The 22519-nt window shown below is 50.0% G+C and overlaps 3 protein-coding genes across 13 annotated transcripts in view; 2 read left to right on the top strand and 1 right to left on the bottom strand.

Annotated features, from left to right (window-relative positions):
* Positions 1-8054, top strand: part of Rnf121 (ring finger protein 121) — a 60376-nt gene extending 52322 nt beyond the window's left edge. For all 3 annotated transcript variants that reach the window (XM_026790125.1, XM_005368812.3, XM_026790126.1), the window contains 3 exons: positions 5427-5560; positions 6161-6262; positions 6736-8054. In XM_026790125.1, coding sequence (XP_026645926.1) covers positions 5427-5560; positions 6161-6262; positions 6736-6856 — 357 coding nt within the window. In that variant the 3' untranslated portion in view covers positions 6857-8054. The remainder of the gene's footprint in view (positions 1-5426; positions 5561-6160; positions 6263-6735) is intronic.
* A 111-nt stretch (positions 8055-8165) lies between these two features.
* On the top strand, positions 8166-11399 carry Il18bp (interleukin 18 binding protein). 3 transcript variants are annotated; one of them, XM_005368811.3, is made up of 5 exons: positions 8166-9863; positions 10089-10256; positions 10680-10803; positions 10882-11029; positions 11157-11399. In XM_005368811.3, the coding sequence occupies exons 1-5, from the start codon at positions 9755-9757 to the stop codon at positions 11268-11270; spliced, it is 663 nt and encodes a 220-aa protein (XP_005368868.1). In that variant the 5' UTR covers positions 8166-9754; the 3' UTR covers positions 11271-11399. The 3 variants fall into 3 exon arrangements, with proteins under 3 accessions (XP_005368868.1, XP_026645906.1, XP_026645905.1); XM_026790105.1 differs by having other exon boundaries at positions 8166-9541; positions 9791-9863; positions 10882-11367; XM_026790104.1 differs by having other exon boundaries at positions 10882-11367.
* A 594-nt stretch (positions 11400-11993) lies between these two features.
* Positions 11994-22519, bottom strand: part of Numa1 (nuclear mitotic apparatus protein 1) — a 78106-nt gene continuing 67580 nt past the window's right edge. For all 7 annotated transcript variants that reach the window (XM_005368798.1, XM_026790102.1, XM_026790101.1 and 4 more), the window contains 10 exons: positions 19732-19800; positions 17573-17881; positions 17317-17471; positions 16005-16251; positions 15190-15418; positions 14495-14631; positions 14060-14236; positions 13804-13914; positions 13529-13708; positions 11994-12680 (listed from right to left, as the gene is read on the bottom strand). In XM_005368798.1, coding sequence (XP_005368855.1) covers positions 12669-12680; positions 13529-13708; positions 13804-13914; positions 14060-14236; positions 14495-14631; positions 15190-15418; positions 16005-16251; positions 17317-17471; positions 17573-17881; positions 19732-19800 — 1626 coding nt within the window. In that variant the 3' untranslated portion in view covers positions 11994-12668. The remainder of the gene's footprint in view (positions 12681-13528; positions 13709-13803; positions 13915-14059; positions 14237-14494; positions 14632-15189; positions 15419-16004; positions 16252-17316; positions 17472-17572; positions 17882-19731; positions 19801-22519) is intronic.

Here is a 22519-nt window from a genome sequence, read left to right as displayed (position 1 = left end):
AAGCTGTCGTTATTTTTTCTGCTGTGTAGTACTCCATTATGTAAATGTACCACTTTTTTTTTTTTATCCATTCTTCGATCGAGGGGCATTTAGGTTGTTTCCAGGTTCTGGCTATGACAAAGCTGCTATGAACATGAACATAGTTGATCACATGTCCTTGTGGCACGATTGAGCATCCTTTGGATATATACCCAAAAGTGGTATTACTGGGTCTTGAGGAAGGTTGTTTCCTAATTTTCTGAGAAATCGCCACACTGACGTTCAAAGGGGTTGTACCAGCTTGCATTCCCACCAGCAATGCAGAAGTGTTCCCTTTCCCCACAACTTCTCCAGCATAAGTTGTCATCAGTGTTTTTGATACAGTTTTAGGTCAGGTCTTTCTCAGTGAAGTGATATTAATGTTATTTTTCCTATACTTGAACAAATTGGAAAAAAAATCTGTTACCTCCCTTTATGCTTCTGTGGGTAACAGCTGCTCTGAGCGTCCCAAGGGTCACCCCTGCTGTAGAGCTCTTGAGGGTGTGGTCTAGTGGGACTAGTACCCAGTAGGCTGTACCCTTGAGAGAGACTGAGGTCATTCTCATGGCCCCTGAGGTAGTTAGTACCAAATCCCATTATTATAAGAGTGAGTGCAGCCTTGAACGGTCCCCTGCTTCCGACTGGATGTGATCTTTTTCATCTGTATGTTCCCGTGTGTGGTGCCATCGCCATGGGGTGACTGAAGGGACCCCTGCCAGGTCGAGTGCTGTCTGTTTGGGCTTTTGCCCTCCAAACTGTAAACGAAGCCTTCTTTTCCTTTGAGTGCCCAGCCTTAGGGATTTTATGACAGCAATGGAAACATTCTAGAATTGCCTGTTGGATTCTTTCATAATCTCATTTCACTGTCTCTTATCTGCATGTGTAGCCTTCATTCAGATCTTCAGCCTCCTTGTTCTCCAGAAGAGAGCTGTCAGGTCATAATTTTACAGTCACAGTGGACGCATCCTGAGACTACTCCGTCCCGTAGCTGGCTTTTCATAGCAGCCGCTGTCAGGATTCTGCTCGCCCCTTTGCGCTCCCTTCCTTCTGCTTTGCCTCAGCTGCTACCAGCTTTTGTCTGGAGCTTAGGAGCAGCTGCTACGTTAAACACAGCCCTAACTCCTCAGAGGGGTTCGCAGTAACCAGCCATAGAATTTCTCCTGTGTCTGAACAGATACTGAATTCAGAGCTGACACAGTGAGTTAGTCTTTCCCCCAGGAGATGTTTATTACATTGGACTTCCTCAGATAACTGGGGTCTCCTGTGCTCTCAGGAGGAATTATCAAGTGTGTCAGTGACTAACGGTGATAACCTGACAGTCCCCAGGAAGTGATTATTTTAGCTTCCACTTCTTGTTAGGGTGGAGAGAACCTCAGACCCCGTCTTTTATCCCTCATCCTCTTCCTCCTCCTAGCGTGGGAGCAGAAGGATTGTCACCTTGGTCTTTACTGGCAGGTTGCCACGGTAGCAGGATAAACAGACTGTCCATCTACAAGTGAGGTTGACGGAAGTTCACACCACAGTGTCTGTCACCTGCCTGCCACCCGCGGTCTGAATTTTGACAGCCACTCTCCTGCGAATGTCCAGACCCAGATGGAGATGTTCCCCACCCTCTGGGTCCTAGAATCTTTTGTAAAGATTACTTCTTCTCTAGGCAATTACATTGGAACTGGTTGTCTGTCTTGTTAGAGGAGTCGCTCAGTGACCTGACCCTGGCTGTAGGCTGGCATACCTGTACTTGATGAGTGGGGCTCCCCTAGGACAGTGACTTAGTCACCAGGAGTTAACTCTTTTACTGTTTACCGCAGCAGGCATGGCTGAACCTCTCCAGGTTACAGGCATTATGCTGGAGCTTGGTTGCCAGCAGGTTCTGAGACACAGGCACCTTCCCAACACTGAGGACCCCAGCGTCTTTGGTTAATTGGGTGGGTCCCTGATTGACAGTTAATTGAATTTCAGGGATTCTGCTGTCGTGGTAGCAAGAATCTGATCAATGCTTTGAGGTAATCTAGAAATTTCTGCCTTGCATTCATTGGCAAACTCATTTGCATATTTGTGCCAGTAGCAGTTATCTTGTAAACGCTTACAGAATGAGCAGATACCGCTTTATAGTCACACCGTTACCTGGAACCGAATGAAATGTCTGCCCTGGCAATGCTGAAGCTGATAAGGACGACTGACCAGATCTCATTTCAGATGGGTGCTGGGAATTGAACTCAGGACCTCTGCATGAGCAGGCTCTTAACTGCTGAGCCATCGGCTGGAGAGACAGAATTACCTACTTGTAGTAAAATCTTAGTCTTTTTTGGTAAGGAAAGGGCTTTGGTAAAAGATTCAAGATTTCTCCCCAGCCCTTCCCTGGTAATCACCCTTTTTTTCCCCCTTCCGAGACAGGGTTTCTCTGTCTAACAGGCCTGAATATCCTGGAATTCACTCTGTAGATCAGGCTCACCTTGAACTCACAGAGATCCAGAGTAATCACCATTCTTGATTCTGTCTCTGTCTGTTTTTTTGTTTGTTTGTTTTTTGTCTTTTGAGACAGGGTTTCTCTGTAACTTTGGAGCCTATCCTGGAACTTGCTCTGTAGACCAGGCTGGCCTCGAACTCACAGAGATCCACCTGCCTCTGCCTCCTGAGTGCTGGAATTAAAGGCGTGCGCCACCACTGCCCAGCTCTTATTCTGTCTCTAAATTCAACTTCTCAGCACCCAGTACCTCATGAGAGGATTCCTGGGTGGTTTTGTCATTTTGTGACCAGCTTATTGGGATAAGATCTCCAAGGTTGATTCACATGCTAAAATTACCTTCCTTTTTTAAGAAAAAATTACTATTTTTTTTTACTGTTTTCACGCATGTGGGTGTTTTGTCTGTATATATGTTTGTATTCCACATGTATGCCTAGTGACCGAAGAAGCTTGATCCCCAGGAACTATAGTTTCAGGAGGTTGTGAGTCACCACATGGGCACTGGGAATCAAACCTCAGTCTCTGAAAGAGCAGCCAGTGCTATAAACTGCAGAACTATCACTCCAGCTCCAGTTCCCTTCCGTTTTAAAGCTGAGTAACCTTCTCTCGTCTTCCACATGACATGCTCAGCCTCAGTCCACTTTTCAGTCTCTGTACATTCTAAGTCACAGCTTCTGTACCAGAGAGTTATGCTTGGTTTAGAGTCAGAAACTAAAATTAATTCATTTTCCGTGGCTTAATGCTTTGATCTGATGAGATCGCTGTGGTTAGTTGATTTCAGGGTTCCTAGAAATAAAGCTATGAGGTTTTATAATCATATTAGGGAGCCTTTTCAGACTCTCCCCACTGCTCTGCACAACCTCCTTAGGGTAGTGTTTTCTCACTTCTGTGAAGATGTCTCAAGTAGCTCTCATTGTGTCAGGGGACCTTGGATGGAAATTACCTTCTCCAGAGGGCCACCATGACGGTGTGGCTCGTGAGAGCTAGTCACAGTGGTTTCTGGCCATGGCAGAAGTCATGCTGGGGTGGAAGGGTTGTGAAATGTCTTTTGCTACTTTCTTCCTTAAATTCTTCATGTGATGCCTTGGGGCAGGCATCCTGCCTCACGCTCCAAGAAAACTGGTGCAGCCTCACTTTTGGCTCCTCAGAGCTCCTAGACAGCCCAGAGTCAGAGGGTGTGCTGTCTTCGTCAGGGCAGACTGTTTGCAGGCCTTAACCTTCTTTTGGCTTTCAATTTTTTTTTTTTAAAGATTTATTTATTATGTATACAGTGTTCTGTCTATCTGTATCCTTGCTGGCCAGATGGCCAGAAGAGGGCACCAGATCTCATTACAGATGGCTGTGAGCCACCATGTGGTTGCTGGGAATTGAACTCAGGACCTTTGGAAGAGCAGTCAGTGCTCTTAACCTCTGAGCCATCTCTCCAACCCATTGGCTTTCAATTTTATTTTATTTTATTTATTTGTTTATTTATTTATTTATTTTGGTTTTTCTCTGTGGTTTTGGAGCCTGTCCTGGAACTAGCTCTTATAGACCAGGCTGGTCTCGAACTCACAGAGATCCGCCTGCCTCTGCCTCCCAAGTGCTGGGATTAAAGGCATGCGCCACCACCGCCCGGCGGCTTTCAATTTTTAAAACTCTGTTTAAATAATTTTGTGTTGTGTTTTGCCTGCATGTATGTCTTTGTACTGTGTGCATGCACAGGTGGTATTGAACTCACAGAAATCCACTTACGTCTGCCTCCCAAGTGCTACCATAGCTAGCCTGATCTGTTACTTTTCCTGTCTCTACAGACACTTTCTGTGCTTTTTTGAAACATTATTCATTTATTTGTTTGGAACTTTTTTTCACAGGTTCTGACTATGGAACCTTGCCAGGCCTGGAACTCCATATGTAGAACTTGAACTTCCTCGGGTCCTCTTCCTCTGCCTTCCAAGTACTAGGATTAGGTGTGTACCACTACAGTCAGAATATGTTTTTATTAAAAAGAAAGGTCCCGCCGGGCGGTGGTGGCGCACGCCTTTAATCCCAGCACTCGGGAGGCAGAGGCAGGCGGATCTCTGGGAGTTCGAGACCAGCCTGGTCTACAGAGCTAGTGCCAGGACAGACTCCAAAGCCACAGAGAAACCCTGTCTCGAAAAACCAAAAATAAATAAATAAATAAATAAAAATAAAAAGAAAGGTCCCTCTTCTGATTCCTGGCCTATAAGGTTCCTCACAGCTGGGGCATCTGTCATGTGGATTAAACTCTTTCCTGTGTTCTAACCTGGCCTGTTTGTGTCCTCCTGAAAGTTTGAACTCTTACTGCTAAGACACCACTGCTGTTATAGATGTCTCTTAGCAGGCATCCTCACAAGAACTCTTTCCTTGGCCAGGCAGTGGTGGTGCACACCTTTAATCCCAGCACTTGGGAGGCAAAGACAGGTGATCTCTGTGAGTTTGAGGCCAGTCTGGGCTACAGAGTGAGCTCCAAGATAGGCTCTAGAGCCACAGAGAAACCACATCTCGGAAACTCTAAACAAAACAAAACAAAAAACCCCAAAAAGAACTCCTTCCTTAGAAACTTCCTCAGACTCAAAATTTTAAACCATGAGCCTGTCTTCTCTGTGGAGCCTGGGATAGAGAGGAGGCAGACGCGGATCCAGAAAGACCAGCTAGGAGACTATTGTTGCAAATATTGTTAACTTGACGAATGCTAGAATTACCTACAAATAAACTTGTAGGACTGTCTGTGAGGAAGCTTCTAGATCAGTTTAACTGCAGTAGGAAGACCCTTCTTATCTGTGGGCAACACCGTTCCCTGGGGTAGGATCTAGACAAAGAAGGAGAACGTTCTCTGAGCACCTGCGTTCAACACCTCCCTGCTTCCTGAGCGCAGGCACAGCGTGAGCCCGTCCTTGTCCCTCTCACAGCCTTCCTGGCCTTCCCTCCCGCTCTCCCCTAGTTCTACAGCGAGTCGGGCATGCCCACCAAACACCTCTCCGACAGCGTGTGTGCCGTGTGTGGGCAGCAGATCTTCGTGGATGTCAATGAAGAGGGCATCATCGAGAACACGTATAGGCTCTCCTGCAATCACGTGTATCCTGCCTTGTGCTGATCTCTCCTGAACCCGTGCTCCAGCCATGGTAGGAAGAGGGTGACATGACCCTGCTATGTGGACCACAGCAGAGTTGGGGTATAGGCGAGCCATGACAGAAACTTTAGCCTTTTTGTCGCCCTTTCTTCCAGAGTGGCACTGCCCTTAGTGAAAGGTGGTCTCAGACTGCCAGGTCCTAGAGAGCCTGCAGCTGCAGCTAGCGAGGCCACTCAAGCTGACATGTGTCACAGAGAAGGAGACCCTCTGCTGAAATGTTTCAGTTTAGAGTCGAATCCCTTTCTGAGGATTTGATCTCATCTTGATCTTGTGTTTACTAAGTGCTCATCCTGTGCCACGTTGGGAACTGTGTATTGTCTCCATCCTGGCTCATAACAACCATGTAAATAAGGATCATTGCTCTCACTCCCCTGTGAGGGAACATTCAAAGAAAAGGAACTCCCCAAATTACACAGCTGTATGTAAGGAGTGAAGCCTTTATGTGAACCTCTCTCTGGAGCTGCCACTCTGGCATGCTGAGATCCAGGATGGGGCTAAAGTGTCAGTTTGGCTCTCTGCCACTTCCCTTGACCAATGGTGCTCAGATTCCATGAGTTCTGTATCCGAGGCTGGTGCATCGTGGGAAAGAAACAGACGTGTCCCTACTGCAAGGAGAAGGTGGACCTGAAGAGGATGTTCAGCAATCCGTATCCTTTGAGTCCTTCTGGGAGTGGCTGGTGGGAGGAAGGCGCTCTCAGTGTCTGCATCCCGCGGGGCCACCCACCGCCTCCACCTCGAGTTTGTTTACTCCTCAGTTTGAGGCAGCCAGGAAGCTCAACTGCCCATCATAAATTACTAACAAAAGCAGCCACTGCACCTTGTCATGTGTCTGCTTCCTCTCTAGAAAGTTCTTCACCTGAATCATCACACTTGATTCCCTAGCAGCCCTAAGAGGGAGTGCCGCCTTCCCCACGGTGTGTGCATCCAGAGCTCCAGATTCTCTGGGTTTAGCGTTTCACCCCAACATGGAGAGCTGAGAGAAGCTGGGTAGCTTTATTTTCTCTGGGCTATGGAGCAGCATAAAACTGTAGGCAAATCCAAGGACGGCCTCACTACCCTGCTGAATGAACCTATCAGCTCTTGCATATAATCTCGCCTCTGGTCCTTAACATCCTCGCAGCTGGGAGAGGCCTCATGTCATGTATGGACAACTACTGGACTGGCTTCGCTACTTGGTGGCCTGGCAGCCTGTCATCATTGGCCTGGTTCAAGGCATCAGCTACATTCTGGGCCTAGAATAAACAGCAGCCACATCATTGGAGAACCCACCCCACCTGCCATGGGCCTCAGGGCACTTCCCTTGCTGCCCGTGAAGACTTGGGTGGGAAAGACTCAAAGGCACTTTGGGCCACTCAGGACCTCCCCAACTGGGTCTGGTTTGGGGGTGGGAATGTTGGAGAACCAGCCAGTGGGGCTGTTAGCAGCGGGGGCTTTTTAAAAGAAAATTATTTTGATGAATATATTTAAATTTTTTTATTGTGGAGCATAGGAATTGTCCCCCACCCCTAGGCCTTACCCTGCCTGAACATGGTAGGGCAGAGCTGTTGGTCGGGAGGAGTCTTCTCACCTCTGGCTGAGAGCAGTGGCTTTTCTGCTGGCTGAGTGCTTCAGCCTACCCCTCCCCTCCCTTCCCTCTGTAAGGCGCAAACCTGGTTTGCACTCAGCATACAAGAGCTCAGACTGGTGCCGCAGACCCAGTTCTGAGCAGCGAGTGCCCTTTTCAGCTGTCTGGGATACGAGGTGGCTGTTGTACATGACTGTTTCCTTTTTGTCTGGAAACTCAAGACTGAGCATGGCAAAACTGATGACTTTTCCAACTAGGGAAGCCCTGTGACCCCATGTTTTGGGACAACTGGAAGAGTGAGTGGCATGGATTGTCTGCCACTGAGCAGGGCTGTTGCCCTGCAGGGCATGGAAGCCATCCGTAGGCTGTGGAAGCTACTTTGGTAGCACTGAGCAGGGCTGTTGCCCTGCAGGGTATGGAAGCCATCCGTAGGCTGTGGAAGCTACTTTGGTAGCAGTGAGTGTTGCAGCTTCTTGAGCCTGGAAGTGGAAACGTGCCAAAGGCTACTCTGCAAAGTGTGTGTGTGGTGTGTGTGCACAGAGCAGACAGACTGATGGGTACCAATGTCTGCCAGTCATCAATGTGCCCTTGAAACTAAGCAGAGATTCCCAGACTAGGGAACAGCCCTATGGAGGCATGGTCATTTGTGGGGTCTTCCTGGGCCTGATGGTAGGAGTGGTGGGTGGATAGGAAGAATAAGACCCTAGTGAGCACAGGTTTGAAAAGGGGGGCGTTTGGAGTCAGTGGGAGGGCACCGTGAGTCCACAGCACGGTCTGTCTAGGGCCTTGTCTTCACCTTTGAATAAAGCTCCATGATCTAACCCATTTCTATTATTCTGTGTGGCCCATGAGCCGCCTTACCAGGAATGATCTTAACCTGCATCTGCCTGGCGTGGGACAATCATGGCGACTCACTGACTCAGCTTCTTTCTCCCAGCATCCTGTTCTGTTTTCTCCGCCTACCTAAGGGTTGGCCTATAAAATGGGCCTAGGCAGTTTCTTTATTAATAAGAAATCATTCCCACATCAGAAAGCTTTTCTTTTTGCCATTCTTTCCTGGGACCTCTGGGGTGTCTTGCCTCTCGCACCTGAGAACTGGGGCCTACAGTTGTGAACACTGCGTTTCCACCCCTGCCCCCTATGTGTGTAGTTCCTGTTCTTGGGCATTAGGGGCCCTGAGGCTTCACTGAGCCCCCCTTTCAGACTGAGGTGACTGAGACTAGTATCCCCAATTCCTCAGCCTGTTTCCTGTATTCTCAAGCCTTGGGAATGGGAGCCGAGCAAAGGGCCCAGAGATCGATCACTCTTCCTTTGTCCCCTTCTCCCCTAAGGTCAAGGCTGCTTTAACGCTGCGTCAGTCCTGAGTCCCACAACCTTCTCTTCCTGCACCTCCACCCATCCCCCAGTCTCTAAGAATCCCTGTCGCCCCCACCCCACCCCCAGGGGAGTACAGCCTCTGGTCTCTGGATCGGACTCTCCCTGTAGTCTGCAGCCTAGGTGGGAGAAGGTGGGTGGAGTTGCTCAGAGCAGTGAATGTAGCACACAGACACAGCTCTCATCCTCCTGCATCCGAATCAGTTATGAATCTTTGTTCCAAACCGGGTCCATCTCCCTACCTGTTGTCAGCAGCTTCCCCGTTGATTGCATACTTACCCCAGGTGCATGAGCCAGAAGCACAGCTTCAGATGACCAGATTCCCGTTTATACCTGCCAAGTCCCAGCCCCCAAGCTACCGGTGCCTTCCTGGCTCTTTAGGGTCAGCTGTGTTAGTGGCTGGGCGTGTTGTACACCAGCCAGACAGGAAAGCTGCTGTTTCTTGTGGTGAGAGTTTTGGGGCCAGGCAGTCACACTGAGTTTCGGAGCTCCCAGAAGCTCTTCAGGGTGTTAGAGCCAGGTGGAAAGATCTAGATTTAACCAGTGAGCCTACCCGTTCCTGTGGCTCCTGTGCCTGTCAGGGTGAGCCTGAGACAGCACCTTGGGGCTGGCTCAGTGACCTTGGGCCAATATAGCATTGAGGGTAAAAAGGTCAGTGATTCAATTTGGGGTCCCCAGTACCAATTAATATTGACTTCTATAGGAAGTTAGCTGAAGGGTGAGTGGGTACCACCATCCTGATCCTTGGATAGGCAGCACTCATCTGTCTCACCTCTCAGGGGGCTTGATGTGAGGTGAGAATCTGGAGAGGGACCTAGGAAATCTGTCTAGTGTGAGCTGTGGGTCGAGGGGCGGAGCAGCCTGTTTGTTTGGGATTGGGATTCCTACAGAGGAAGTGAAAGTGAAATCGTTGGGAGCTTTCTCAGAAGCGGACTGCGTCCTGCCCTTCCCAGAAGGAGGGCTCTCAACGGAGACAGTTGCTTCCCAGGTAAGGCTTTGTGCCTTTCTCCTCCCTAACCTCTCTGGGTAAGATTGGATTGGGGAACTGTTATATAAATGCTGTTTGGAGCTGGTATGAGAGGAAATTGTTACTAGGTAACAGCAGTGTCTTAAGTGTGAAGGCCCGGCTTGTGGCTCTAGGCCTGCCCTCTGAAATACCAGAGGCTCAAATGGACTGTCGGGAGGGAAGGAACCTGAGAAGATGTGGGGCTGGCTGAACTCGACTCTCCCTTTCCAGAAGAAGTTACAGACACCAGGCTTGCTTGCTTCTGACACAGTCATCTCGACCATGAGACACTGTCGGACAACAGGTGGGACATGGGGCTTTGTGGGGGTCATCCTAATAGAATGGAGCAATGTGGCTAACTTGGCCATCACCCCCAAGATGTTGTTTCCAGCTGTGCTATTGCTCTAAGCCTCTATGTAGCTGCTTTGGTCTGGCTCCACTTCAAGGCTTCTTTGCTGGGTGGAGGTTTGTGTCTGACCAAAGCAGGTGCTAGGATGCTGAGCTTTCCATCTGCAATTCTGTTCCTCAGACCCTAGTTCTTGGTGGGTCCTGCTTCTCTATGTCCATCTCGTCATTCTGGCCAGAGGCACGTGTGCACCTCAGACAAAGGACCCGTGCTCTTCCTGGTCTCCAGCAGGCCCACCTCAGCGGTACCCAGCACTGCACGTGATCTGGCCAGAGGAAGAGGTGCCACTGAGTAAGGAGCGGTTACGGGAGCCCAAGAGGTTTGAGTTGTCAGAGGTCAGGGGTTAGGCTGACTGAGGAATGTGCCATCCACCTGTCGAGAAGCACCAGCTTGGCTCTGGTCACCTTTCCACTGCCCAGCTCCGAGGATGGTTCCTGTAGGACTGTAGCCCTCCCAGGGCCTTCCCCTGCCTGCCTGCCTTCTGTCCATCTGAGAGCAACATCAGCCTGCTAGCATGACCCAAGGAAGGAGGCACAGAAGTGGAAGACTTTGATGAACTCAGGACATTTCCTACATAGGCTTAGGGAAATTGATGCCTGTAATATTAAATATTCCCTTTTAATATTTTCCTGCTTAAGTGGGGCACAGGCATTATAGGAGCTGGCAGGGTAGGGGGCCTCTGATAGAATAACTAACAGCCATATGTGCTCCTAGATGGAACGCTGACCTTGTCCTGTGCTGCCTGCAGCCGCTTCCCCTACTTCAGCATCCTCTACTGGCTGGGCAATGGTTCCTTCATTGAGCACCTCCCAGGCCGGCTGAGGGAGGGTCACACAAGGTGAGGGTCACAGCAGTCAGGCTAGTAGGAGGGAGACATCCCCTGCAACCCTCTCATGATTCTCTTCTGCCTCTGCAGTCGGGAACACAGGAACACCAGCACTTGGTTACGGAGAGCCTTGGTGCTAGAGGAACTGAGCCCCACTCTACGAAGCACCAACTTCTCCTGTCTGTTTGTGGACCCTGGACAGGTGACCCAGTATCACATCGTCCTGGCCCAGCTCTGGGTAAGGACCCTGAAGAAAGGCATCCGGGAAACTGCTGTCTGGGGGAGAAAGGACAGGCTTTGCCAGGACAGTAAGCGAGAAACTCCTTCCTCCTCAGCTCTGACCTTGTGTGCCTTTACTTCCTCAGGATGGGGTGAAAACAGTCCCTACCCCCTCTCAAGAAATCCTCTCCAGCCACAGCCCAGGACCCACGTCAGCAGGGCCAGGGGTCAGCATGCAGTCAGCTGCAGCATGGCCTTGACTGGAGCCTGGCTCTCATCCACCTGGAGGGTGAAGGCTCCACCGTAGGCTCTGCTCGCCCCCATGCAGCTGAACCTCAAACTCAAGCTCCATTTCTACCTTTCTATGATATTCTTATCATAGTAATTAAATTAGATTTCCCCCTACTTGTCCCTCTGTCCATGCGTGCTAACTTTTCTAACGTCGTCTTCACCCCACTGGTGACGTTGGAGACCTGCTGGTGCCTTAGCCAAGCAATAGGAGCTCTGCCTACAACTCCACATTGACTTTCCAGAGGCTTCTCAGGGCTCACATTCTGCATCAATTCAGCAGGTGAACCCTGGTCGAGGTGTCAGTCTGCACTGACTTCATTATTTATAGGTGGTTTTGTTTCATTTGCCCCAATGTCCTAAGGAAGGGATGGGACAATGGCTGCTTCAGATCACAACTGTAGCTAATCTCAGCAGGGCCCACAATGAGTTCTCATTTAGCGACATCTCAGTCTGATGTATTTTAGGCCCTATTACTGTCCATAGGAATGCTGCCTGTCTCAGGAAGGGGCAGGGGACGCTGACTCTCATGCCAAGTAGAAATTCAAGATAGATAACACAAACCCTTGACATAGAAAACAACCCATAGTATTAGTTAGGAACAGGGACCAGAAGTGGAATGTGCTCCAGAGAGCGGTCAGTTCCCTCCCGGTCAGTTCCCTCCTAACCCCATACCCACATAGAGAGCGCAGCACTCAAGGGAGAAAAATAGACTTTATTTACAAGTAATAACATTTAGAAAAGATCCATCCCTGGCCCTTAAAAACCTTCCCATAGTTCCATATCTCCCACCCCAGTGCAAGTCTGGGGAAGGTGAAGTATGAGCTGCCATGGAAGGCTGCCCCCATCCCACCCCTGAGACCCAGGACCCACCTGTCCTGGAAAAGAGCATCCTCCAGGTAGGTGTGTCCTTGTGTAGACGGGAGCAGGAAGAGCAGAGGCTCCTACCAGGTTAAGCCCGATGATCATAGGGTTCAAGAGCAAAGGCCTCTGCTACGCCTAGCCACCAGAAACAGCAGGAGGCAGAACCTGCTTCTCCAATGGTCCCTTCTAGGTCCAGAGACTAAGGAAGACTGTCTGGGCTCAAGAATTCAGCCTCAAATCTAGTTACAATGGAGTAGACTTTTCCTCCAAAAGGGGAGGGGGAGAGATCAGGAGGCAAGATAGGGAGAACACCCCACACTGTCCATGCTTCCTGGGCCAGCTCTGAAAAGATGCCTAGAAGGCACCAGGTACCAGGCAAGGGTGTAGGCAAGCATCACTGTGTGTTGGGGGGGCTGGCCGCCATCGGCCCAGGAGCTGAGAGAAGGCACTGAGAGGGACAGTAGAAGGAAAAGGACCAGGTAGGGCCACGCACTGGTGTTGACTCTTTAATGCTTTGCCTGAAAAAGAGAGAAAGTCACTTGGCCAGATTGTCTCGTGTTGCCAGTCTCTATTAGCTCAGAAAACCCCTCCCTTTGTGCCCCATAAACACCCATCTTTAAGTTATTAGTTGCCAACCATGCCTAAGTGGTGCCCTCAATTATGAATGGCTACCCAGGACAAAGTACCTCTTCTTGTGCCCCTCACCCCCTCTGATGTGGGAGTGATTTCTTCCTAATCTGTTGCTTTCATTGGTTAATTAATAAAGAAACTGCCTAGGCCCATTTGATAGGTCAACCCTTAGGTGGGTAGAGTAAACAGAACAGGATGCTGGGAGAAAGAAGCTGAGTCAGAGAGTCGCCATGATTTTCTCACTCCAGACAGACGCAGGTTAAGATCTTTCCTGGTAAGCGCACCTCATGGTGCTACACAGATTATTAGAAATGGGTTAATAGGCTGAAACTAATGGGCCAGGCAGTGTTTAAAAGAATACAGTTTCCGGCTGGAGAGATGGCTCAGTGGTTAAGAGCATTGCCTGTTCTTCCAAAGGTCCTGAGTTCAATTCCCAGCAACCACATGGTGGCTCACAACCATCTGTAAAGAGGTTTGGCACCCTATTCTGGCCTTCAGGCATACAGACAGAATATTGTATACATAATAAATAAATAAATATTTAAAAAAAAAAAAAAGAATACAGTTTCCGTGTAATTATTTCGGGTATAAAGCTAGCCATGCGGGTGGCTGGGTGACGGGACACAGCCCCGCTGTTCCTATTACTACACCCCTCCACTGGTCTAGCTTGGCCCTGCCTTGGATGCTGCCCTGTAGAGTACTCAGTCTAGGAGGTGGTCTCCTTTTACTGTGTTACCTTGCCCTTGGCCCGAGGGGTTGCAGTGCTGGCAATGCGAGGAGAGCGGCGGGTTCCACTGCGAGTACTGGGAGCGACCTTCGCTGGGGTCTTCTTGGAAGCTCCTCGCCGTAGAAGACTGTTTCCCAGCCTCTTGGGTGTGTTAAGGATGCTGAAGGCCATTGACTGGCGCCGGTCCACCTATGGGGAACGGTTTGTCAACCGGCTACTTGGGGCTCTGCCAGCAAGGCTTCATTTGGCCTTCCTTCCTTCCTCCCCTAAAGTCCCAGCCTAACCTGAACTGGAGCTGCTTTCTTCTGGGCTTCAACAGTGCTGCTCTGCTTACGTCCTTCATGCCGGTCCCTGGGAGTCAGGGGCCGTGGGAAGCAGCTGGTCACTTTCTTGGACTGTGAGGCAGAGGACAATGAGACAATCACCTTCCCCATCTCCTGACAGAGGCCGTTCCAGCAGTCCCATTGCAATGAGATTTCCCTCCCATTTACTACGTAAGACATGGTGAGAACAGATCACAGATGCTCGTGCGTCACTTACTTCAGGAGTGCCAGGGCCCTGGTGGGTCTCTGAGGAGACCCGTTTGCGCTGCTGCCGGGTGGTAATTCCAAGACCCTCAGCGATCTGGGTTGGCTGCATGCTGGCTCGATGTAAGGTTTCCTGGGGGTCTCCGGTTTTCATCTCCTCATCAGTGATGGTGGCCAGGTTCGTGGAAGGCTGCATGGAACATGAGGAAGCAACCATGTGCCCCAGCTGTCTGAAGCAGGACACACAACACTGAAGAGCTGGATCTACCTATGAGGAATAGCTAGTAGTCTCAAGCAGTCTCAATCTGACTTCACTCCTGGGTAACTGCTGCCATCTGTTCCATGTAGAAACACGAGAGACATTTCCAATAGGCCAAAGACCCAGCATACATATTCGGGCTAGCCACTTCAGTCAGTGTGGGAGGCTTGAGGTGACCCCGCATCTTACCCTAGACTCCAGAGGATAGCAGGTCTTCAGGTGCGGGGGGCACACTCGGTTGCGCTGCTGCAGCTCTGCGATGCGGTTCCAGTCGTCCAACTGCTCAGGCTCATCCTGACAAGTCCCCATGTAGAAGCTGTTCCTTCCTATGATGGACAGGACATTAGGGCACACAGCTGTGTAACCTGGCCAGACCTTTTGGACCCCGCTCCCTCCCACCTTGAGGAGCTTCAAGCTGGATACACAGTCCTGTTCTGTGTCACTGACAGATGAAAAGGGGCACCGCCATCAGACCATTTGTCTCAGAGAGTGCATGAGCAGAGGCTGCAGCACCTTACTTACCTGTCAAGGCTAACTGAGGGTCATGAATTGATAGCCAAGGACCTAAAGGGCAACTTTCAAGAAATTTCGACAGCCTGACCTTCCCAAAGCTTGCGGTCTCGCAGAAAGTAGCCTAAAGAACCCCTAGAGTGCCAGTTATCTCTCACACTGGGAACCGGAAGCGATCAGTGAACATCCCTGGTCCCAACAGCTCCTTTGCAGTCCTAGGACAGGGAAGGCCTGAGGTGGCAGGGGCAAGTGAGGGCCAGAAGTTCTGGTACAGGAAGGCCTGCCTTGAGCTTTTGAAATCGTGTGCTTCCCTATGCCAAGATCCGCCCCCAGTCTTGTTTGGGGTTGTGGTAAATTCCCCGCAGTCTCCTCACCTTGGGGGGCCCCACTGGACATCCTGGCCTGGGAGCGACGGGCAGAGCTTCGAGTGGTAGGCCGGTAACCAGGCAGGCTGAGCAGAGCCGAGTTGCCATTGTCAGGAGACCCCACACTGGCCAGAGACTGGGTGGAGGAGGTGGCTCGCAAACTGGCCGGGGGGGCAGGTGCAGAGTGCGAGCTGTAGAAGGATGAGTTGGCGCTGTCTGGCTCTTCCACATCCAGTTTCTGGAAGGACGAATCAGTGCAGTGACACTATAGCACCACCTCTGTCCCAAAGCTCTCAGATGCTACAATACAGCTGTTGTTTCCACACTGCTTTAAAGGGCTCTTTGGACAGCAAGCGTGGAAGCAGGTCACACGGCCAGAAGCTCTTGCAAGATGCTGAGGTTGTCAAGACCCTTCTACCCATAATACTTTGAAGGAGGCATTATCATTATCAGCCTATGTCAGAGGTAAGAAGTAAGGTGACAGGTAGCAGTAGCTAGGCTAAGAGGCAGCCCCCTATCTCCTGAGGTAGCGAGCTGGTCTCAGCCCATAGCCTCTGCCGTCACTGTATCCAAGGTTCCCGGGGTCTGAACATCATCAACACTCCCCAATTCTCAGTAGAAGGCATCTATTCTCCAGTCACTGTGAGACAACAAACAAAAACAACAAACCCAGGTCTAGAAGTAGCAGTCTATGCCAAGCTCCATCCTGACTGCATGGGGGCGCCAGAAGCTCAGGGTTGCCTGCTAGTTTCTCTATTCTGCTCCTCTCCTCAGTAAGTCATCCCTGTGTGTTCCTGACTGAGCCCCACGCCCAGGAGCCTAACCTTGGTCATGGTAATGTTGATGATTTGTGTGGTGCGCCGGTGAGCAGAGCGGGTCTTCCGGCCAGAGTCGGGGAACGCATCCTCCAGGGGGTCCAGGCTGATCTCTAAGGGGGCCTGGCCCCGAGCTGGAATGGGGGTAAAGTAGAGACTCTCCAGGGATTCCACCTTGGGGGGCAGTCGCTGGGATATGGGTGAAGCTGGCTCTCCAGGGACACTGGTGCCATCTGGCTGGGTACAAGGCAGCTTGCTGTAGAGAAAGCAATCTCCTGAGATGCAGCTCCTGGCCTGGAAGGCAGTCTGTCACTAGCCCACTGACGTGTAAATGTGGTAAGCATACTCTCACTGATATTTCCAAGATACTAAAAAGGAGCCTTGACTGAGCTTTCTTAGTCCACTCTTGGCTGCTTCTAACCCTTTCATACTGGCAGCTCTCAGATCTCCACTTTAGCCTAAGCCCTGCTCTCCAGGCCAGACAGCCATGAGCCTAGACCTCCGCCAGATGCCACAACTGTTCCACAATTGTCACTCTAAACCCTCTGTCTACATGTTCTTTCTCATATATCTCCCAGTTTAGTGAGTAGGGATAGCTTCACAGGTCCCCAGCCATGGACGTGGGTCTAATTCGACCTCTTGTGATGCCCTCATCAAAGTCGACATTCTAAGAAGCTCTCCCAGCTGCACAGGTCCCCACAGACACTCCCTCCCCGTCAGCCTGAGCTCATCTCACCTACACAGACTGGGAGATGCTGCAGAGTGGCGACAAGCAAGGACTCAGCCAAGCTGCCAGGTTCAGTCCTGAGCTCCATCAGTGTGGAAGCTTAGGCCAGTGACTGCCCCTCTACACCCCAGTCTAGCTAAGGAGACATGATGGTGAAATACAGCCTACCTAAGATGCTTGCTGGAGTGGGGGGAATAAAGTAGTCAGCACCCCAGCATGCAGTTAGTGCAGTGCTAACATTTGACAGAGCAGCAGCTGTACTTCCAACCTTGTCTTCTATGCGATCAGGAAACTAGATACAAAGCCAACCTTGCAGTCCTCAATTTCAGCACTTCTGAGGTCCTCTGGTCTTTAGGATCAAATCCAGCCAGGCTCTGGGCTTTCAGGCCGACTTGGCCTCACAATACAGGCTGCTCCTCCACCCCTCCACATCTGTGCAATCTATCTAAGCTCATGAAAGAGCCTTTTCCAAGGCTTTCCTAGCTGCCCCACTTCCTTTTCACTTCTCCTGTCCCCTAAGCAGGCACCTGTCATCACACCAGGCCAGCACACACTTAGTGAGCAGGCACAGGCTAGAGAGGCGTGTCTCCTGACCTAGCAACACTGCACGGGGTCCCCTCCTCCAAGCTCAGATCCAGGCTGTCGATACTTAGGTCCAGCTGGGGTTTCTGAGGCTCACGGCTCTTGAAGGCATCAGTTGCCACCTGGAATTTGCCCAAGTCTCGAAGCTGCTGGTCTGCATGGGCAACCTGAGAAATAAAGAGAAGCCTAGGGTAGGGTTGGCCTTGGAGAGGAGGGCGTGGATTCCAGCAGTTCAGGGTGAGGTGTCTCTGTTAAAATAGGTGCTTACCTGCGCCTCCAGGCTGCGCACCTGGGCACTAAGGCGGCGGCAGGCCTGTTCAGCCTCTTTGGTCTTCAGCCTTGCCTGCTGCAGTTCGCGGCCCAGACGTTCCACTTCAGTCCGAAGCTCCTTGTTCTCCTTCTGCAGCTCTTGGTTCTGCTGCTTCTTGGCATCATAATGGGTCTTGGCTTTCTCCATCTGTAGCTTGTAATGCTCAGCCGCCTGCTCCTTCTGGCTCAGCTGGGCCTGTAGCTTGTTTAGCTGGGTCTGGAGGCGCTGGACCTCCTGCTGGCTCTCACCTCCCTGAGCCTGGAAAGCCTGAGAAGTCAATCCAGAAAGGTGGCTCTGGTTACTCCATCCACATGCACTCAGCCTCCACAGGTATCTCAGGTCCTTCATGAATACATTGTCTCAGGACACCTAGGATCCCTCAGCCCAGCAAACACATTCCTACAAAACAATTACATTCTCCCTCCCAGGCCCTCCTGTGGACACTTTGCTGACAACCTGCTGGCTTTAATACTTCTCCCAGGTCTGCCTGCCATCTATGAGGCCAGGAACCAAGTATCTCACTCCCTGACCATGTACACTTTCTCCCAATGGAACAGAAAATGGTCTCCAGAAAACATCTGACGAGGGAGTCCCCTCTGTATGCTGTGAATACCATTGGTTAATAAAGAAACTGTCTTAGGCCTGTGATAGGGTAGAGTAAAGCTAGGTGGGGAAAACTAAACTGAATGCTGGGAGAAAGGAGGCGGAGTCAAGGAAAAGCCATGGTTCCACCAACAGAGACAGATATGCTGAAACCTTGCTGGTAGGCCACGAGCCTCATGGTAAAATTAATAATTGAGATGGGGTAATTCTAGATGTAAGAGCTAGTTAGTAATACACTTAAGTAATGGGCCAAGCAGTGATTTAATTAATACAGTTTCTGTGTGGTTATTTTGGGAGCCTGGGCAGCCAGGAAACAAACAAGCGGTTTCCTTACTAGAAGCACCCTGGTGTAGAGCACACTGAGAGACAACTGCATATGCAAATTCAATGACAGGAACTTGCTTCTCCAAACCACTCTGAAGAATAACTTTTTTCCTTGTCTTAGAGATGAAGAGTTCAGAGATTTAGGCAAACTGATCAAGATCACACTGAACTCCCTAGTCCAAATCCTGTGAGGGCTCATTATGATTACCAGCACTGCCTCCTGTGGGCACAGCTGACTCTGTTACCTGCAACAGCAGCTTGATTTGCTATAGGTACTAGGGGGAGCATATTCCCACCCATGCCTCTCTGTACCTGTTAGCTCCTAACAACCCCGACAAAGCAACATGGCATGCCCGCTTATTGTTCATGACAAATTGTGGGCACAGAAGCTAAACAGGAAAAATGAAACTCAGAACACCTCAGCCTGGGACCCACCATGTACCATACAAGTCCCAAAGGCACTGGTGCCCAGTCCTTTGTCTGCTTAGAGCTACGAAAAGCAAACACTAGAACAAATAAGGTAACACAATTAAAAGCACTAATAGTATAATTGCTGTGGCCATTATGGCACAAACCTAGTAATCCCACTACTATGAACTGCATAAGACCCTGTCTCTCCCCCAACTCCAAAAAATTTAAAATGAAGGAGAACAGAAATGCATTATAAGAATGAGTACTGTTCACTCAGGAGGATCTCTGTGAGTTCAAGGCTGGCTGGTCTACAGAGTGAGTTCCAGGACAGTGAAACCCTGTCTTCAAAAACCAACAAAAAAAAGGCAGGGCGGGGGTACAAAAAAATGAGAGAATGAGTATTGTTGACATACTCAGTCCTTGAAGCCAAACTACTAAGGACTTTCTGAGACAGTGGAATTTCTTCTGTTCTCGCTGTCTGGTAGTCGTTAGCCACATACCTACTGACTGGGAAAAAGCGGCTAGGGTAACCAAAGTACCAAATCACAAAAGCAAGGCTCACTATGTAACCCAAGCATGATTTCTTTTTAATCTAATAGAAAAGCATATGGGGCTCTAATGGAGAGAAGGCTTTTCTGTGAGAGTTCCCAGAAGGCAAAGGCAAGGTTTCTGAGATTCAGGATGGCTTCCTGGGCAATCCCCAGGGTGCTTCTGCTCTGGCTCCACACCACCATAGCCCAAGAGCTTAGGGAAGATGCTCTTCTACCACCCTGTCTCACCTGGAGCTTCTGTTGCTGCGCCTTGTGGGTTTGATCATACTCTGCCAACTTCTTACTCAGTTCTTCCACCTGAGAGGAGAAAAGAGAACAGACAGGACTGAACTCCCTGACTGTAATTGCTATCTTGATACTCTACTTGGCCACATCTGCATCAACTAAAACGCAAGCAGCTGGGCGCAATATATGTGAGAGATTTGATCATCAGAGGTGGGAAAACCCACCCTGAATCTGGGCCACGCCTTATGGTGGCAGCCCACATAAAAAGACATAGAAGGAAGGTTTTGCTCTTGCCTTCTCGCCCTCACTCTGGTTATAGATGTGCACCACCAGTCTAAGGGTTTAGTTGGCAAGGCCAGCAGCACCTTTACAGCTTTACCTCAAGGGCAGAATCTTTCTCCAGCCCCGGGTCATAACTCAGTTAGAAGGTATCTTGATCATCTGTCTCTTCCATAAAACATCACACTGGTCCACTCTAGTGACATGCTGATTGGACCAAGTGAGGAGGGGTTAGCAACTATTTTGGACTTATTGGTAACTCATATGGGCATCAAGAGGATGGGGAATAAATCCAACCAAAATTTAAGGGCCTTATACCGCAGTGAAATTCTTAGAGTCCAGTGGTGGGCCATGTAGGGATAGTCCTTTTATGGTAAAGAATAAGTTATTGCACCTGGCCCCTCCCACCATCAAGACAGCAACAAAAACATTTGGTGAGCCCAGCACATTGCTCCCTCGGGTGCATTACTCCTGCCCAAACACCAGTGACTTGGAAAGCTGCTAGCTTCGAGTGGGGCCTGGAACAGGAGAAGGCTCTTCAACAGGCCCAGGACCATATGATCCAGTAGAGCCAGCGTCACTCAAGGTGTCAGTGGCAGACAGGGATGCTGCCTGAACATATGGGAATCACTGAGGATTCACTGACCTCTGAGATATTGGAGCAAGGTTCTAACATCTGCAGACAAGTACTCTCCCTTTGAGATAGCTCTTGGTCTGCTATTGGACCTTAGTGGAAACTGAACATATGACTTGAGTTGCCCATCATGAGTTGGGTTATTATCTCACCCACCAAGTATTAAAGTAAGATGTGTCCAGCAGCAACTCATTATCAATCCTGCAGGCAAGTTCATCTGTCCTGCTGCCAAGACACTCCTTTGTTGTAACAACCTACTTCTTAGGGACTCCAGTACAGGCCAAAGACCAGCTGAAACATCCAGCCTGATGGACTGAATGACTACCAAATTCTTTGCCCTTCCACGAGGGAACAGCTATTGTTGAACTAGCTAGGCCAGTCTGTAACTACTCTTTAATCTCCTTTGATACATACAAACTCATTCTGTCAGTCCTTTCCCTCTGGAAACCCCTGACTAAAACACCAGATGTCAAGACTAACCCATGGATTTCCCCAGATCATTATCCTCAGGCCCTCTTTGCGACTTCTACAAGTTAACCGCCTGCTGCCCAAAGGCTGTCAGAGACTGAGGTGCTCCAAGCAGGTGTTGCCAGGGCCACCTGCCTAAACCCATTCCATTTCTTCAGAGTCCCTATCTTTCCATTTCTTCAGAGTCCCTATCTTTCCACATCCCTACCGTGTGCTATTCTCCGAGCCTGACCTAGAAAGACTGGTGGCAAGAACACAGCACTTAGGGGTGAGAGAGATGATGACTAAGGAGCTACGAGCAGTTTCAGTTCATGCAGCAGACCCAGGTTTGGTTTCCAGTTGCCACATGCCAGCTCATAACCATCTCCAGTTCCAGGAGATGACACCTTCTTCTGGTCCCTGTAGGCACCAAGCATGCGCGCGCACACACACACACACACACACACACACGATAAAAATAAACAGAAAACCAGGACACCTACTGTGGTGCTCTGACAAACACTGTCAAAGTCCACCCATTCCTCCTTCCTCCCAAAAATTTGCCAAAGCAAGTTCCCAGACCTCTTTCCAATCTCCAAGGGCTGTTAGATGCTAGCAGCATGGTCGCTGTGGTTAGCAGTGGGAGAATAGAATGCTGGAAGACAAGAACAAGGGCAGCACACACACCCCAGCCCCTCCTCCCCCAACTATCACAAAGAGGAAGAGCAACGGGGGTAAGGAGATAAAGAGGGATCATAACAACCACAAGCACCCCTGCTTCCTCCAGGCATTCTGAGAGCTTAGGCATGAACAGGCAGCAAAGGAAGAAGCAAAAGGCTCCATTGCAAACTGCTTGCTGTCCAGTTTGATTGTCCCATTTCCTTAGAGCGTCTGTAGTGACTGGGATGGGGAGTGGAGGAAGTGCTCTCACTAAATACAGCTCTCCAGCCTACTAACAAGGGAAGAAGGCAGACAGACCACATGGCCCATCTAGGGAAGACCCCTTCTCCTTTCAATTTTAGTTTCCTGTTCCAGAAAGCTCTATGAGTGAGGCTCTGGGACGAGGCACCAGAGAATACTGGGTGAGTATTTTTTTTTTTTTCGAGACAGGGTTTCTCTGTGGCTTTGGAGCCTGTCCTGGAACTAGCTCTGTAGACCAGGCTGGTCTCAAACTCAGGGATCCACCTGCCTCTGCCTCCCGAGTGCTGGGATTAAAGGCGTGCGCCACCACCGCCCCGCTGGGTGAGTATTCTAAGCTCATCGCATTCCCTTGCTTCCAAGGGCAGCTTCATATATCACCTTCACACCCTAGGTAAATTCACACTCTGTGGGGAAGAAGGACAATAATCTAAACAAGGCATAGAAACCTCTTCTTCCTCTTGGCTCAGAATCTTTAACTCAAAACAAGACTTTGGAGTTTTTTGTTTTTTT

The sequence above is a fragment of the Microtus ochrogaster genome, unplaced genomic scaffold (assembly GCF_000317375.1).
Source record: "Microtus ochrogaster isolate Prairie Vole_2 unplaced genomic scaffold, MicOch1.0 UNK41, whole genome shotgun sequence".
Lineage (NCBI taxonomy): Eukaryota > Metazoa > Chordata > Mammalia > Rodentia > Cricetidae > Microtus > Microtus ochrogaster.
The sequence above is the reverse complement of the archived record's forward strand: the minus strand, read 5'-3'. Positions and strand labels throughout refer to the sequence as shown.